This window comes from Stegastes partitus, unplaced genomic scaffold (assembly GCF_000690725.1).
Source record: "Stegastes partitus isolate 25-593 unplaced genomic scaffold, Stegastes_partitus-1.0.2 Scaffold425, whole genome shotgun sequence".
NCBI classification, from domain to species: Eukaryota; Metazoa; Chordata; class Actinopteri; family Pomacentridae; genus Stegastes; species Stegastes partitus.
In genome coordinates, this window is record NW_007578156.1 from 90,805 (window position 1) to 108,286 (window position 17,482).

The following is a 17,482-nucleotide window of genomic DNA, read 5'->3' on the forward strand; positions in this document are numbered from 1 at the left end:
AAACTCTTAAGACCTGGCGTCCACATCACATTTTGGGTTATATTAGTACATTTTTAAATTTGTTTTTGTTTTATTTTTAAATTATTATTATTTTCATTATTTATTTATTTGAGTGATTTACCTCGTTCATCAGATTCTCTGGGATTTCCTTTTTATTGATTGCTGCAACTTTATATATCAACGTTTTAGCTTCTTCAGTTCTTCCCTGTCCCAGCAGCCACCTTGCAGATTCAGGAATCCACCTTTAAAAGGGTCACAATCCAAATGATCAAACTGCAAACTATCCAAAATAGAAGCTGAGCAACAGACTGACTAAATCTTCATGTTCTGTCAGCCAACTGGTTTGGTTTCTCATTATGTAAGGTAGGACAAGAACTATTAAGCCAAGATATACACAGCTAAACTGGATTTGGCCGGCAGGAATAGATGTGTTATTGTCCAAGCACAGCGCTGTTAATAGTTTATCACACCCCCACAGCGGGTTTATGTGCAACAACTTACAGCACTTACCACATATACAAGAACACAAAGGCCTGAGCTCCTGCAAGGATATATTGAGCTTTTCTCCAGTCGCGAACACCATAGACCAGACCAGCAAGGAGACACTGCCCCAGACCTGCAAACATCTGGTTCAGACAGCTGGCAATGGACCTTTTAGAGACGCCGATCCACTCTGTGGCTACAAACACAAACACCAGAATCACTGGACGTTGAAACAAAACAGACACCTCTGGTCATACCTGGACAGGGACGTGAAACAGAAGTCCTACCTAACACAGTGGAGTTCATCCTGTATCCTCCAAGTGCAGCTGCAACTACAAATTGTGCCACTAAGTAAATGTAGAGGTTTGGAGACACACCAACAACCAGGACGAACACGGCCAGGAGGGCGGCGGGTAACTGTGTGGTTCTTTTGCGGCCGTACCTGAAGTTTAGAGAGTGAGCAGCAGTCAAAATGATTTGAAACTTTACGCTTCCCAGCATTTCTCAGTCGATCTTCACTTACGATTCAGCCACAGGTCCAAACACGAGTGAGCCGACGAGCAAACCTGCCATGAAGACTGTCTGCACGACTTCAGCCATGTTCGATCTGTCACAGACGAGATCAAACTGCAAAACATTGACAAAATCAGTGGAGTGGAGCGCTTAACAAATTCATTGCACCACCACCCAATCCAAGGTTTATGCCACAGCTGCCCTAAATTAACAGCACTGGTGATTACCTGTATCGATTTTTATAATTCTAAAATAGTTCATACACCAGTATGTAGAAGATCTTTGGAAACCTCAGGGAAATTGCTTCATCATGCTTCATCAGTTCTGACTGACGAGTTGAGAGTTTCAGATACTTATATCCTTAAGGAGCCATTAACACCTGAGTTAACACCTGAGTTAACACCTGATGAAGCCTCTTGGATGAGAGGTGAAATGTCTTGAAGGAACTCCAGCAAGTCCAGTTGCTACGATTAATCCATGAGAATAACCATGACCTGGATGACTGAGAATCTTCACAGACCTGGGCTGAAATTGAACCCAAGGATAAAAGATGTCGGTAAATTTGAAGGTAAAAGGAAGATTAGCTGCTAAGAAGCCATTATTGAGGACTGAAAACATCCAGAAACGTCTCAGATTTGACAGCAAACACAAACACTGGACTGTTGATAATTGGAAGAAGGCACTCTGGACGTTTGAACTCTTCGGTCAACATGTCCGCAGAAAAGCTGGAGAACGTTTTGATGCCAGATGCATTACACCCACAGTGAAACACGCTGGAGATCCCATTATAGTTTAGGGTTCCATTTGTGGAAACAGCATGGGCTAATTAGTGAAAATCAACAGTATCACGAACGAGAACGTCTACCACAACATCCTAGTGCATCATGGAATCCCTTCTGTCTGAATCCGATTGCTGGTGGGTTGATATGCCAACAAGACAATGACTTCAAAGCTGTGCAAAGACGATTTGACCAAGAAGAAGGAATCTGGAGAACTGGAGCTGATGGACTGGCCAAGTCAAAGTCCGGATTAACAAATTTGGGATGTAAGACATTCAAAGATTGATCTAAAGCAAATCTGGAGGAACAGCTAGAAGCTATTTTGAACTCAATAACAAAAGAGATTGTCGAAAAGCACAAAAACAATGGCAGCAAGAATGCAGCTGTTTTCTTGTTTTTATGACAGGTGGCTAATAAACTTGTTAGGCCCTGTAATGACATTAAAGAAGAAATCCCAGTGTGCTTACATCAGTGACTATGGTGTTCTCATACAGCATGTTTCCATACACCCATCCATTCAGGCACCTGGTGGTCTCATTGAGTCCATATCCCCTGATGGCATCGATGTCCCAGTTGACCGGGACGAACATCCGACACCTGCCGAAGCTGCCATCCTCCTCCCGGGGCAGAGTCAGGTTCAGCTGCTCCTCTGTGGTCAGGTTGGGACCAGCGCTGAGGATCCAATCTGTGTTACAGTGTCGCTCTGGATCCGACTCAATAAAAATGACGCTACAGAACAAAACTGGCATTAAGAAGTGTGGCAGAGCTAACCCGAAAGTGATCAGCTTCTGAAATAAACCAAAGTCTCCGATGAGTTTCAGAATCTCTCCAAATTCCACCATTTTGGCTCAGCAGATGATGAGAGGAAGACCACTGTACCCGGGTGTCTTAAGTGTGTCTTAAGTCTGGATATAAATCAATATTTAACTGAATCAGTGACTGAACATGTGCCGATCTCACGTCCAAAGCCAGATGTACATGTGTGTAATGGCTGACATGTTAAACGAATGAAGACGAGAAGTAAACAAACACTGTCCCCACTCGTTGAATTTCATCATGTGACTTTATTCAACTACTAAAAATCAGTTTGCATGTGTTGAAATTTTTCCAACAACGTATATATTGGTCGAGGAATCTCCTTTGCATCTTATCACAAATATCCCGCTTCAAATTATGCATGTGTGGATGTACACATCTGATGATTATTTTTAAAAATATAGGTATTGATCTGTAAAAAAAAAAAAAAAAAAGAAATTATGAGGAAAATGTACTTGCCAATCAATTGATTAATACTAATCATTCAGCAGCCTCACGATGAGGCAGAATGAGTTTTCTTTTAATGAGTAAACAATAAAATAGAAATAAGTTTAGAAGTCGAGGTGACTTTCAGTACAAACTCTTTGATGATCAATCGTTTTATCACACGCACGCACACGCACGCACACACACACACACACACACACACACACGGGGGGAGAGAGGGAAGTGTAACCTGTGCCATCCGTCTGGTTAAGATAATGTTTTGTCCGTTAGCCTGGTTTCGGTGAGAGAAGCTGCGTATCATGACATCAAAGCAGAGTGTGTGATTACAAGCCCCGTGTGATTCCAAAAAAAAAAAATAGGCATGTTAACGAATCAATAAGGTGCCAATCGAACTAATAATCTGTGCATGATTAGTGACGCTCTGACAAAAGGCCAACAGTGGAAAACACTACAAAACAAATCAAATGCTGTGGACTGAACAAGATGAGTCTCGATCTGTTTGCCTTAAATCAATATTTACAAGTAAAATGTTCCTTTTTTTTTTTCTCTTTTGTCTTTTTTATCTGACATGTACACTTAAACAGTCAATGCATCTACATCGTTACATACAAACCTCATGGTGTTTGTGTGACAGTGCTTGGAGTTGCCATCATATGTACATTTACAACATCTTTACATACACCATTTACATCGGTACCTGAACTAGGAGCTACATCACAGCCCTTTGCACGTGGTACAAAACAACCATACAGCTACACTGGGAGTGACGACAGTGATTCGTTGGTGAGTGTTTATAAAGCAAAGAGACTACAGTGCTGTCAAAACAACTAAAGCAGGAATTGGTTTCTGAAGACGTCTGAAGGGTCGCTTCACCCGATATGTTAAAATGTACCTCTAGAGTCATGCAGCCAGGTTAATAGGTTTGGTTTTATTCAGCTTTAAGAGATCCGTCTTAAGACCGCTGCGGCCTTTTAGTACAATAGAGGCGAATGGATTTGTAAGTAGAGCTCAGAGGAAGAGTCCAGCAAGCGTCTCTGTGGGAAGAACTAAGCAACGTGGTCGTATTAAACAGGTACGTCAACCACGTTAGCATGCTAGCCATTGCTAATTAGTAACACACAAATATTTTGGTTAGACGGTGGTGCTACAGGAAAGAAATTCAAGGGATCAGAGTTCTGATTTTGTTGTTTTTGAACCAGTAAATTTTATTACAGCCCATTCGATAATATTTGGTGTTTACTGAGCCAAAATGTCCGCCTGCTGGAGAAAACGTCAAGAGAATTATGATCAACAAACTCTTGTGCCAGTTAAGATGCTGAGGTTTCACAAATAAAACGAAACTCTGACCACTAATTTCAACAGTTTTAGTGAACTTATTTCTAAGTTTCATTTGAGTTATTGACCAAAAGAACTGCTATCCTCATGAGCAAATCCCATTTATCTCCACTGTATGGCGGCAAAACATCTCCAAACCTTAGCAATAAGTCCAAAACTACCTGCCTGGCTGACAACAAATTTGATCTATAAATTGGGTGAACTGCCCCTTTAAGCTTTATGTCACGGTTGGAAGAGCGTTTTCAGTTTTTCAGCGTGTACCTCCACAGAAGTTCATCAGCAGTCAGCCTGTAACATGAGCCGTCCGGGGCTCGACACTCATAACCAGCATTCAGGATTCTTCCCAGCTGTCAGATCAGTCATTTAAAGGCTCTCTCAGAGGGAAGGGAAAAATAAAATCAATCAATCATGACCCGTGTCTGTTTGTTGGTTTGTTAGTTTGTTGAAAATGAAATTGGGGTTCTGAGAGCTGCCCGTCTTTGTTGGTTGACTCTTCATGAACTCCTCTTTGAGGTACAAGCACAGAAAGTGGTTTTATTCAACACAAGAGAAGGAATATTAGCGACCGGTGGTGACACACGGTGAAAAGAAAACAGCTATTGCATAGTACAAGAATATTAGGCAGGTGTCGATCTGTGACAATGATCCTGTCTTTAATATGTCAGGAAAACACCATCTCACAAAGTGTAAGAAATCAGAAGGTTTGATGTTTTGTTTTTTTAACGGCTGATCTGAAAACCGCCACACTGACGCTGTGGAGGAGAGAATTCATCGCACTGCCTTGGGCCGCCACACACAGGAGACTGGATTCCTTTGAAATATTTTAAATTCATTTGAGAATTACGAAACGAAAAAAAACTATGCTACAGAGTGTTTAGAAGGTATCTGTATCGAGGTTAAGGGATTTTCTTTAGATCGACGTACATAGAATACAGCTAATAATCACAGACTGACTGAATTTTTCACCAATCACACTGGTAAAGTCTAGAGTAACTAAGGCTGAACTTACACTTTTCAATTTCAGTGTAGCATAAAGTGCCATGTAAAGGTGGCACGGTACTCCGAGGAGTTTTGTGGCACAGTTGATTCTTTTCTTTTTTCTTTTTTCTTTTTTTTGAAAGAAAGAAATAAAAGGCAATCATTTCCAGTACTGGCAGGAGATGGTTTGGATTGTGCTTGTGTATGAAGAGGAAGAAGAAAAAAAAAAGAAAAATGAAATTAGGACTTGATATAGTTGATTGCATCTCTTCTCCCATTTACTGTATAAGCGCACTGTAAACTTTTCAAGTGTGATTCCTGTGATGAACTGAACCCCTCTATGTGGTCCTCATGCATCCTGCAGTAGTGTCTCACTGCTGCCAGCCTCACATCTCCTCCTCCTCCTCCTCCTCCTCCTCCTCCTCCTCTCTTTGGCAGTAGTGGTTTCTTGGAATTGACTACAATGCAGCTGTGCAATACCATTTGCTTCTGTCCTTTGTCGCTGGCTCTGCTTGACTTAACTGATGCTGAGCTGCGCAAATCCAATGAGTTTAATGTCATCGGGAATTTCAGACTCCTCCACACCAGACGCCTGAAAACAATTGGCAGAAACGGGTACAGATCATTTGAAGAGCTGTAATAAGAAACTGATATGTGCCGCATCAGAAATCCATCGTATTGTCTGATAAATGGGTCGGTCCGGGGGCTTACCAGTTTGAAGGTCACATTTTTGTTACTATGAGGGTCATCAACAATCTTTTGCAAATTGGCAGCAACTACGAAGAAAAGAAAAGGAAGCGAGACGACCATGTTAGAGGAATAACGAATAAGGACAGATGGAAATACCTGAGAGAACACTGGAAATAACTCAAGAGCGCTCGACGTGCTGTTACTATTTCAACATGTACAATCATTGTTAAAGTTTTTATAATTTCTGCCTGGAAAAGTAAGTGAAGAAGGTCTCCGATCTTTTTTCATGCACACATTAAAATCAAACCGTAATGCTGCTTTCAGATCATACTATAAACATTCATCCATCCATTATCTATACACCGCTTAATCCTCACTAGGGTCATGGGGGACTGGAGCCTATCCCAGCTGACTCAGGGTGAAGGCAGGGGACACCTGGACAGGTCACCAGTCTATCACAGGGCTACACTCAGAGACAGACAACCAAGCACACTCACATTCACACCTACGGACAATTTAGAATCACCAAGTAACCTCAACATGTTTTTTGGACTGTGTGGGAGGAAGCCAGAGAACCCACGCTGCATGGGGAGAACATGGAGACTCCACGCAGAAGGATCCCGGGTGTCGAACCCGGGGATCTTCTTGCTGCGAGGCTACAGTGCTAACCACTGAGCCACCATGCAGCCCCTGCTATAAACATTTACAAGAAAATCACATCCATGTCACATCTTTTTCCTATTTTCCCTGTTTCCATTCAATTCTTTAAAGCAGCGGTCCCCAACCACCAGGCCGCGGACCGGTACCGGGCCGTGGGTCATTTGGTATCGGGCCACACAGAAAGAAAAAAAACATTTTATTGGTTTATTTTTATTTCCAATGGAGTCTACAGGGTGTTTTTTTTTTAAAAAAAATGACCAGCTTGTCTTCCCATCGTTGCCGAAATAAATAAAAAAAACAAACATCTCAGCTTCTTTGGAAAGTGGGAGAGACTCGATACTGAGACGGTAGAAAAAACAAACACATATTTAACAAGTAATTTTATTAATTTATGAAACTTTATTAGAAAAAATTATTTTTTGTTACGTGCGCGATGACCGGTCCGTAGAAGATGTTCTTGCTTTAAACCGGTCCGTGGTGCAAAACAGGTTGGGGACCGCTGCTTTAAAGAATTAAAATTTTACTTGCAACTAAGATAATAATAAGATTTTAGGATGTTTTCGGGGTTAAGATTTCTGACAACAAAAAGTAATAATTGTAAACCCTATTGAATTAATGTAAATTTAGGGATTCCCAAAAATGAGATTTTTTTTTTATTGGGTTGGATCTATGACACACTATGACAGTTCAAACTCTTTGGTAAGACAGAGACAGACCATCGTAACATTGCTCAAACCAGGCCTTTGTTTCCTCTCTGTCAGGCGCCAAACATGTTACGTAAAAACTAGACTAAAACTTGGGCCTATCTACACACTTTATGGCAGACTACGACTTAATTATACCTGTGTGTGTTACATGCTGCTAACGTTGCTTCATTCACATAACAGAGGCACTCGCTTCCCACAACAGCCAACCGACATCAGACACACACATCCCACAAAGTCACGTTTCTTAAAGGAAAATTATCAGCCGGGAACAAGACCTCCACTTTCAGCTTATCTCATCAGTTTATCACAAACACAGCGCATGTCGTCACAAGGACAAATGAACGGTCACCTCAAAGGCTCTCAGGCTTCTTCAGCTGATGCCTTGACAGGGCAGCTGTATCATAACTAACATTTTCATACCATAAATATAATAATAATAATAATATCCCACCATGTAGCTCCACCTCTCTTACTTACCAATGACTAAGTCCCTCCCATCCACCAGGCCAGCTGAGACCAACTCCTGGGAAACTCCGTCAGCAGAGTCTGAGGACACAGATGAAGAGAAAAACCCGATAAGAGAAGACATGAGCCTGGAGTGTATGAGCACAAGGAACAGGAAAAGGCTTTGTGAGGATTCGTACCTCTGCCGGGCATGAACTCAAACCGGATGTCATTGAGCTCCTTCTTGAGGTTCCTCAATCTGAGGACGAGGCTGATGGGAACGCTGGCCGAGGCAGCAGGATCCTGTGAAAGCACAACAGTAAAGGAAATACAGACAGTGACTAAACATGTCTCTGAAAATGCTTTAAGATGAAAATCCACATTGAACATGACTACTAGACCTCGAGAAGGAAAAAAACAAATTGCTCTGGCAACACTAAACGCAAACACATCTTTCTACTGGGCACCATTTCATGCCAACCCAGTAAACCCTCCCAGTTCATGTTATGGATTTTCATGAGAAAACATCTATTAGGTCATGGGACTGTTTAAAATCGTAAAACTTTTAGTAATTTGAAAGCCCACGGAGCTTAATTTCATCATTTCTTATTCGTTCAGAGCTCTATACGTCTCTTATTGCTCACTGGATTAAGCACTGCTGAATGTTTTATCATATTAATAACAATAATTTTCTACACAAAAGAAGCAGCTTCATTTTTTTTAAGTTAATAGCGCCACTAGCTTTCACTTTTTCATCTGTGTAGTACTGCTGTTGTTCTATCTTATGTACTGGTTATTTGGTTCTGCATAAAAAACTGAGTGCCACTGATTTTCTTGTAAATAGCTTTAGAGCTGAAAGATCCACTCCTTAAAGTATTTCCATTCTAAATTCCTTTTTTTTTTAGGGGAAAGTATATCTTATTCAGATATATGCAATTGTATTTAAAGTTTATTTTACTCCATCTTTTAACACTTTTTGTTTATTTATCATACGTCACACTTCAGATGAAAACTTGACTGTAAAAAGTAAAAGCTAGCTGAGACATTAATATCTAAAAATGGGAAATTCTCTGTTTCAGGTACAAAATTATTTACAGTTATTATTCGATTAATGTTTAGTAGAAAGTTACCCTCAGGGTTTCATGAATGTTAAGCAGAAATTACAGTCCAATCTAGTAGAAAATAAGCGATTGTTAAGGCTTAGAAGGAATCCCTAAAGATGAGATGTAGCACCGAGGGTGAAACATTTTAAAAAATTCATCACTACAAGTATTTTGAGTTTTTGCAAAGTCCTATAAATTTCCTAAAAGTTTCCACATCAAGGTGAACAAAAACTTAACGTACATTAAGCCCAGTTACACATCAAGACATACGAGATAAGACTGGAAAAAAAAAGGTTGACTCTTCTAACAGACCAGTTTCATAAATGTTGTAAAATAATCAGTGAAAATTACGGTGAAAAAAATAGCAACATATAAGATATAAGATGTTTTAAGTGCCATATGGGCTATAAAAGTGAAATGGCTGTTATGATAACAGGATCTGAGTGAGTTTAATTAAGCGTCTATAAAGAAAATACTGAACTCAACAGCAGAGGTACGATCAGTAAAACGTCTTTACAGACCTTCCCTAGAGCCACCCTGTAAACAACACATGGCTACTTTCCTAATAAAGCTCCCTGCACATTTGGTATGATGTTATTACCTGAACAGCAGGTGCGTGTGAAGGGCTCGCTGTCTGAGCGGGAGCCTGTGGTGGTGGAACGTCCTCTTTTGTCGGAGCCACGCTGGCGGCTTTCTCGTGTGCTGCAACGGGAGGCTGCAGACTCGCTGTGGAGCCATCTGCTGGTGGGAAAAGCTAAGAGAGACGAGTTTACAGATAAATTAGCTCGATCGGCTTCACATGAATGGCGAGAAAAAGGTACAAAAAGAACAGAAGACACACATGAGACAGTCATGCAGATTGCTCTGTCGAGGCATTACGACAAAATCAAGATTTTCAGGTCATGTCCACTACGAATGGACTCACCTCCATATTCTGGGACCCGTCCTTCACTCTGGGGGACTGCAGAATGGACATGACAGATTGTCAGGATTAAATACATGCAATTCTCCTATTATCCCCCCAATGTATGGGCTGATGAGGCATTGTAGGATTGAAGAAATTTGACACAAAGTAGGTGACGTTAAACACAAGGCTTAATGGATATCACGGTTAAGAAGGACACGACAATGAAGCCCCACACCCACACATGAATTGGAAAATAATCAGTTGATCTAAGCAGGTAGTTCTTGTCTTCAAAGGTAATAATAGATCCTGTATATTTTAACACTAACATTTGCTCTGTTTGAGTCTATTTCCTACTTGTAAGACAAAACAAGCAGAGTCCAAAGCATTCCTGCATTATCAAAATTGTTTAAAAGCTGCAGTAACTTGACAATCACATAACCAAAAATCAGAGAGATGCTGTTTCTAGGTAAAATAAAGTTTTTTTAATCTGGTGTTTCTGAGCTGATTTTCTTGATTAAACTACACTGAAGTTCAGCAGGAGGCCTCAACAGAAGCACACTCTTGCTTGTCTAAAAAGAAATGTGATTAACTGTGTAGCAGCACCACCTGCTGGTCCAAAGGAAACCCTGCACTGACAAATACAGCAGGGACGCCTTTTAAAATCAACTGGACTGACTGTCTGAAGACATGCAGGGTCTCACCCGGAGAGCCGCCACTGCAGCTTTGCCCTCCTCGCTCTCCTCGTCCAGCTCATCGTCGCTCCACTCCCAGCCGCCGTCCTCCGTTTTGTGGAGACGGCCGCTCGAGCCGGGCACCCGACGCACCTACGCAGGGCGTCAAAGAACAGCAACGCTCAATACTGACTCATTTATCAGCTCTTTAATACGTGCCAGACTCTTCCCAGCACGCATTAGGCAGAAAGTTAGGAAACTGGGACACACCCTGGACAAGACAGCACACCTTGGCAGCACTCGACATAGACATTAAATTCAATTAGTGAGTATTCAGTGTGTCGGTAATGGATGCCAAACCTTTTTAGACCTCTCTGTAATTGTTGGACCTTTCTGTAGGAGCCTCTCCTGTAAGTACTCGTTGTTCTGTAACACAAAGACATTTCTTTCACCATCTATAAATACTCCCCAAAAAACATGCAGGAATATTTTCCGTTTATTTTTACAATCGCGATGCCCGGCTCACCTTGGCTTTTGTGAAGAATTTATGTTTCAGCAATTCAGCAGCAGTTGGCCTAAATAGGGACGAGACACAAGGCGCTTCGTTATATTTCTTACGCAACTGGGGAATCAGATAGAAAAGCACAGACTTAATCTGGCGTTGGGCAGAAACAGGGTTCGGGTGACTGACGGACCTTTTTTCAGGATCTTTCTGTAAACACAGGGAGAGCATCTTCCTGAACGACTTCCCGTACTTCTTCACCATTTCCTTATCTGTGATGCCTGTCTCCAGACAGGGGGGGTCGTTCTGCAAAGTCAGCATCAGCACCTGCAAGCAAACAGATATAAAATTATCTGTTCAGCCACCAAAGCTACTTTGAGCAGTCTAAGTTGACGTAAACAACTTCCACTCCAAAGGTTTCCTCAAAATTAAGCTTTTTCATAAAAGCTGCAACACAGACCTTCACAGCTGTTTCAAGTCGCTCTTCTTTGGTGAAATACATAACTTGCATGCATCTAAAGGGGATCTGAACAGTGTCAGCGCACACGGTTACCTTCATCGGTGGGTATTTGTGATAAGGTGCAGCCCCAGTGGCCAGTTCAATGGCTGTTATCCCAAAACTCCAGATGTCAGCTTTGAAGTCATATCCACGAACCTGCAGGTTAAAAAAAACAGACCCACGTGAGCCCCTGTTTACATCCGAGCTGAAGTATTACAGGCAGAAACAGAGGAAGAGAAAGACGGCCTCTGTGCAACAAGGCTCCTACCTGCTCCATGACCTCTGGGGCCATCCAGCACGGCGTCCCCACAAACGTCTTCCTGACCTTGTTCCTTGTCATGTCTCCTCCTGCTGCTAGAAAGGCACTCACACCAAAGTCTGAGGAGAAAGAATAAAGTCAGTCCAGTTCTTGTCGTGTGATGTAGTAATTCATGAGAATCTTAAAACCAATCTGCACTGGCAAAACCTAAAGTGTAACATCTCATTTGCAGGTGTAAAAATAAAACCCCCACAGCAAATGAAGAGAAAGCAGAAACACTGTACCAGCAATTTGCACTGATCCATCATCCCCGAGAAGAATGTTTCCAGCCTTTAGATCCCTGTCAATGACGAGGAGGAGGATTAACATCACAGCGTACAATTAAATCGTCACAAGTCAGTAACTGCGCGGCACAGGTGTGGCTCGGCTTCAGAAATAAATAAACACTCTTTATGATTCCACACAAACACGTCGAAACTGCGCTTTTGATACATTTCATCTTGACCCACTTGGTTTCTGTTTGCGTTCCGCACACCGAGTCCAAACTATGCACAAAGAACTGGAGTGGATTAACCTTACTTCAACCTTTATCTTTCCTGATTAGATGTAAGTGAGTTAGTCACAGCGTCTGAGCTCAATCAGCTGCTGCTCCCTCTGTCTACTGAAATACTGTCCACCCACACTGAAGCTGAAAGATCTACTATTCACTCTCAAAACGTCAGCGTATCAGCTGTTTTATAAGACTTATCCAATCAAATAAACAACGATGGGGCAGCGGTACATCACAATAAAAATATCTTTCAAAAGAATTTCTTAAAAACAAACTAAATAAAACCCTCTTTTGTGAATCGAGTCTGTTAATGTGTTCATAAAACACAACACAGACGGTACAGAGAGGCCTTTCTTCTCAGTGGTGGTTCACTGTGTTCCTGGGAGGAGCTTTTATGTAAAACAAACCTCCTCAATTATGCATTTTCACTGTATTAAATATTGAATGAGGGAGGTCTAGTTCAAGCCGCACTCCCATATGCAGAGATGAAAGGCTCAGTGCCTGGCTGATCTGAGACAGCAGAGCATGATGGGACACACTAGCTATCAGACTTCAGAGTGGAGAGGTGAGTGATGAAGCACAGCGTTGTAGCTCACCGGTGAATCTGCCCGTTTTTGTGAAGGTACTCCAGCCCCTCCAGCACTTCTTTCAGGATGCTGGCGATGCTGGCCTCGTCCAGCACTCCGGTCTTGTGCTCGCCACGAGAGATGATGTGCTTGATGATGTCCAACACCGAGCCTGGGAGAGAGGCAGAGGCTTGTCACAAGACATGCTGACAGTGCATGATGGGGGTCTTTAACACGGCAGGCATTTAAAGTGACATTAAATGGACTTTATCTGGCAGTTAGCACAATAAAAAAAGGCCTTTATGTTGACCAGGGAGTAGCTGGTAGGGGTTACAGAGCTACTGTTGTTTTTTCCCCCAAGTTTAGGTTTTCGAATACCTGCAGACATCCATGTAGTTGCTATATTTTTCTTATTTCAAATAAATGGATTGGAAACAGACTGCAAATTGGCTTACGCAACCACAAAATGCATACGTTCATGTAAGTTTAACAATTAATTTTGTGATGATGTAACATAAAGATGTCGAAAACAGGAGTTTAACACGAGGTGTGCAAAGAAACCCACTTTAGTACCGGTTGTATATTGTAGTAATATGTCCCAGTGAGAGGAAATACATGTGACCTGCTATCTATTAGAGAAAATGGGATCACCAAACACCACATAACTATTCAGCTGTTTATGGTTTCATAGTAGATACAACCCAGAACGCTGAGTGTTTACATGTCAAGACTCACTCATATATTAAAGGTAAACAAAGAAAGTGTAACTGTACCAACGCAGAGACGGATATTTAAGGAAAATTAAAGAAGGTAAATCTGAAGTTAAGTTGTCGTGACAGCAGAAGAAAAGAGCAACACAACCAGCGACTAAGACACAATATATGGCTCAATATCATTGGCTCCCTGCTGAGTTAATCCAAACAGTCATTCGGAGTTCAAACTTGAGCTTGTTTGAGATAAAAGAAAGCAGCAGCATGACAAAGAAAGTAAAGTCAAGGTGAAGTTAAGAGTAGAGCAAATGAAACCAGCTTCGTCAGTATCACAGCACTTACCGCCGCTGAGCAGCTTCATCACCAGCCACAGTTCATCCTTCACCACAAAGGAGGTATAATAAGACACAATGTTTGGATGGTGGCACTGGCTCATCGCCTGAATCTCTTTCTGCACACACAGGAGAAGAAATGTGGGATAAAAGGTCAACCAATGAGCAGAAGCTTTACCAAGCCGAGCACTAATTAAATCTTTATATTACACTTTCGGAGACAATCTCAGTCACAGGATTTGATCTTTTGAGCTCATTCAAGTGTAAAAGAAACAGCCTAATCCCTGCTATTACTCTTACCACAGAGATAAGAAAAAAACAAAACAAGCTCCCTGTTAAAGAGCTGAATCCAGGAGTCCTGGACACGGCTGAATTCATACTTCTCCGACTCAAATTACCAGATTTTACCGCAGACTTGTGTATTATGTAAACAAACTATTTTAAAGTCCAACTACTAAAGTATATGGTACTTTCTGACTTTGTATTCTTTTATGTCGAGCAACTGATGAAAGACTGCAGCTCTCTGTAATGTAACTCATAAAAACCAACTCACATACAAGCTGCAATGAGAAAACACTAAACAACATCTCTGCCCATAGAAGACCGCTGCTACTTACATTACTATTACTTCACTTACCAAATCAAATAAATAAGTGCTTCCTCTCATTTTTCTCTCTTTACAAATAAGAGGCAAAAATGAGTTGACAAAAGTTAAACATTTTAAGTTTCGTGGCATCTGTGCAGTCTTGCCTATTCTCTGTTTCCATGGAGACAACGGTGGAGCAACTAAGGTACGATTTACCGACACAGAACAGATAGTCCGTTTACCTTTCTGATAACTTCATCACTGCATAATTCATGACTGCTCAGACAGACTTCATATTCGTAATGCAACGTACATACACAATTCAGAGACATGGGTGCATTTTCACGTAAAGCAATCTGGTCGCACACGTCTGGATTTGGTGCTGTTATGAAGCACTTGGGGCAAAGGCAGCGGTGTACAGGTGAGAGGCAGCTCTGAGTTCAGTCATACACCATCTTTCTTGCACTGCTTCCGACTACATTAAGCTCACTCCGGCCTCCTCTCTCTCACACAGTGGTGAACACTTAGCTACCTGCTTCAAACGTAATGCTGCTCTTAGGTACAATCAATATTCAGAAGTTCTGAAGTTTATATTCTAGAAAACAGAACAGAGGAAACAGAAATGTTTGCCCATACTTTCTTTTCACACTCCTGGAAATTACTCAAATCTAATTCCATAGTTTTCAGTACAGTGTAGGAACCCTGTAAATCCTAAACCAGGCGGACACAGTGCCTTTGACAAGAGACAATGGAGTAACTTGGGTTACAACACAACCAAGCCAAGACGTTTTAACCCAGAATACAGACAAAGGTGGATTCAGGACTTTGGTAAATTATCAGACCACTGGGAAGGTTCAGGTCCTGGACAATTTCAAGTGGTTCATAAAAGTCCTTCGACAAAAAATGTTCATAGATACAGCAAATAGGGATTCTACTCTACCAGCTTTACAATCCACTGAAGATCTGCGCTTGTGTTATCTTTTTTTTTAGGTAATACATGCAAACAGTGAGCGGGCCCGCTTCATGGCAAGAATGGATTAACGGGGTTTTATTTAAGTACCTTGACTTCTGAGGCATTTAATTCAATGGATTAAACAAAAGATGATAGTCCATCTGGTTATTTTATCTATGGCTGTTTCTCTGTGGAATTTAAAAAGCAGTTCTACAATAATATCCTTTTGCCCGCTCCTGGACTGCAGGGCATCATTTTGTCAGCAAATTGCACTTGTGAACGAAATGAAAAAAATGAAATGAAAAATACTTTATTTATCCCAGAAGGGAAATTCAATATTGTAAAAGCTCACTTTTTTTTTTTTTTTATCAATATAACATATATTTTATACAACAATAATAATAATCATTCAGTCAGTCAATTGTCAGTCAGTCAGAGAGATTTGTTCTTCAAGGAATCATCACCACTTGTGTTTTTCTATTGCAAAACAATGCAGAATAAAATTATTCAGGAGTTTATACCACACTCAGAGGATTCCTACAACTGACAAACTCATTTTTGAAAATAACATGCCAACGATCTCCCGACGTGGTTCTAATATTTAACTGCTGTTCTTTGGTGAGGAGCCCGCTGATCAGTGTTGTCATGACAACTGAAAACGTGGCTGTAATGAGACATGTACCAGTCATGCTGTGAATGGGAAACTAACTTTACTCTCATGTCAGTGCTGACTACGTCATATTTGAACATTGACATTAAAACAAAGTTAAGACATCACAACATTTCAATACACACTTGGAAAGACATCGCTGCACAATGACATTTTCTTTATTCATACTCAATGTGTCCTAATGATGTGTCTTATGGACTTTATCCAGCTCTACTATGAAGTGGCTGTTGTGGTATCAAGCTTTTGATCTGTCCTTGACTGATCTGACCTCACCAACCCACACCACTCACAGCAACACACACAAATATCTGGACAATGGCCCACACTTTGCGATGGTTTCTTACCAGGAGCTCATCCATGCTAGTTTGACACTTTTCCAAGTTGATGCGTTTGATGGCCACCTTCTCCTTCCTTGGCTTGCAGTATGCTGCCTGGACAACTGCAGTGGCTCCACTCCCTGAGGACAACAACATTGGGAGCCAAGTCATCACACTGTTGGAGAGCTTAGACTGTCAGGACACAGCAGTCACAACATAACAGCTCAACTAGCTCTTTCAAGAACATCTCAGTTACAAAAGTTGACTAACTGCAGGCCTCCAACACTGGGGACTAAAGTCAGTTAGTGTAATAAGCAGTTTCATTCGAAGTGTAACAGATATAAAAAGAGCAGCTAACTTCAGAAACCACATCAGACCAAGTCTTTGGCTCAAAGTCATCAGTCACGTTATCTGGACTAGTGTAAAGTATGAATGGCTGTCTGTAAGCCGTATCACACCTTCAGCTAAAGAGCACCACCCACTCCAACAGCGGACGAATCTTCACGTACTGTATGCTAACTTGCGTTAGCTAGCCGTTTAGCTTCAGGCTGGCTGGCTAGGAAGCAAACTCGCTTTAGCTCTCCAGCTAATGAGAACAGGTAATTAATTTGACCGTGCCAGAGAGAAGCTGCTGAGCTGTTAACGTTACTGCAATGTAGCTACGAGTTGTAACTTGACTTTTGTTGGCTACAGACATGCAATGCTAGGTGGCTACTAGCGGTTAGCAGCCGACACCGCTGTACAGGCAGGCGAGGCTAAGAGCTAGCATTAGCAAGCTAAGCTACTCACCTATCACCTCATTGAGTTCATAGTCATCCTTGTCGATGGACCAGGACTGAGAGGACTGGTCGTCTGCCATGGCGGTTGTCTGAACGGTGTAATCAATGCTTCTCAACAATAACAGAGACGCTGTCTGCAGTAGTATTTTTTTGTAAATTACTCCATTCGGCTCCGGAGAAGCTGGCTGCTGCTGCTGTTCCGCTGACAACTCCTGCCGCTCCTGTCA

At 41.6% G+C, this 17,482-nt stretch overlaps 2 protein-coding genes across 2 annotated transcripts in view; both read right to left on the reverse strand.

Annotated features, from left to right (window-relative positions):
• The window catches only part of LOC103360286 (solute carrier family 22 member 13-like), a 3,941-nt gene extending 1,324 nt beyond the window's left edge, over positions 1-2,617 (reverse strand). Inside the window, exons 1-5 of the mRNA XM_008285980.1 lie at positions 2,243-2,617; positions 1,007-1,110; positions 771-925; positions 511-679; positions 122-242 (exon numbers count right to left, since the gene is read on the reverse strand). Coding sequence (XP_008284202.1) covers positions 122-242; positions 511-679; positions 771-925; positions 1,007-1,110; positions 2,243-2,617 — 924 coding nt within the window. The remainder of the gene's footprint in view (positions 1-121; positions 243-510; positions 680-770; positions 926-1,006; positions 1,111-2,242) is intronic.
• Positions 2,618-2,819: 202 nt separating this feature from the next.
• On the reverse strand, positions 2,820-17,482 carry oxsr1a (oxidative stress responsive kinase 1a). Its single transcript, XM_008285981.1, has 17 exons — positions 17,266-17,482; positions 16,504-16,616; positions 13,962-14,070; positions 12,940-13,081; positions 12,078-12,133; positions 11,803-11,912; positions 11,589-11,690; positions 11,229-11,362; positions 11,060-11,108; positions 10,894-10,959; positions 10,564-10,686; positions 9,881-9,916; positions 9,557-9,709; positions 8,053-8,155; positions 7,886-7,954; positions 6,063-6,127; positions 2,820-5,943 (listed from the first exon to the last, which is right to left on the reverse strand). Exons 1-17 carry the CDS (start codon positions 17,333-17,335, stop codon positions 5,869-5,871), a joined length of 1,575 nt encoding a protein of 524 aa, XP_008284203.1. The 5' UTR covers positions 17,336-17,482; the 3' UTR covers positions 2,820-5,868.

Excerpts from the sequence above, each read along its gene's own strand:
- oxsr1a (XM_008285981.1), bottom strand. The coding sequence starts at position 17,335 with ATGGCAGACGACCAGTCCTCTCAGTCCTGGTCCATCGACAAGGATGAC. Across the intron at positions 11,363-11,588 it reads ACAAATACCCACCGATGAAG|GTGCTGATGCTGACTTTGCA; the intron begins GTAACCGTGTGC and ends GTTTGCTTGCAG. Across the intron at positions 11,109-11,228 it reads CAGAAAGATCCTGAAAAAAG|GCCAACTGCTGCTGAATTGC; the intron begins GTCCGTCAGTCA and ends GTCCCTATTTAG.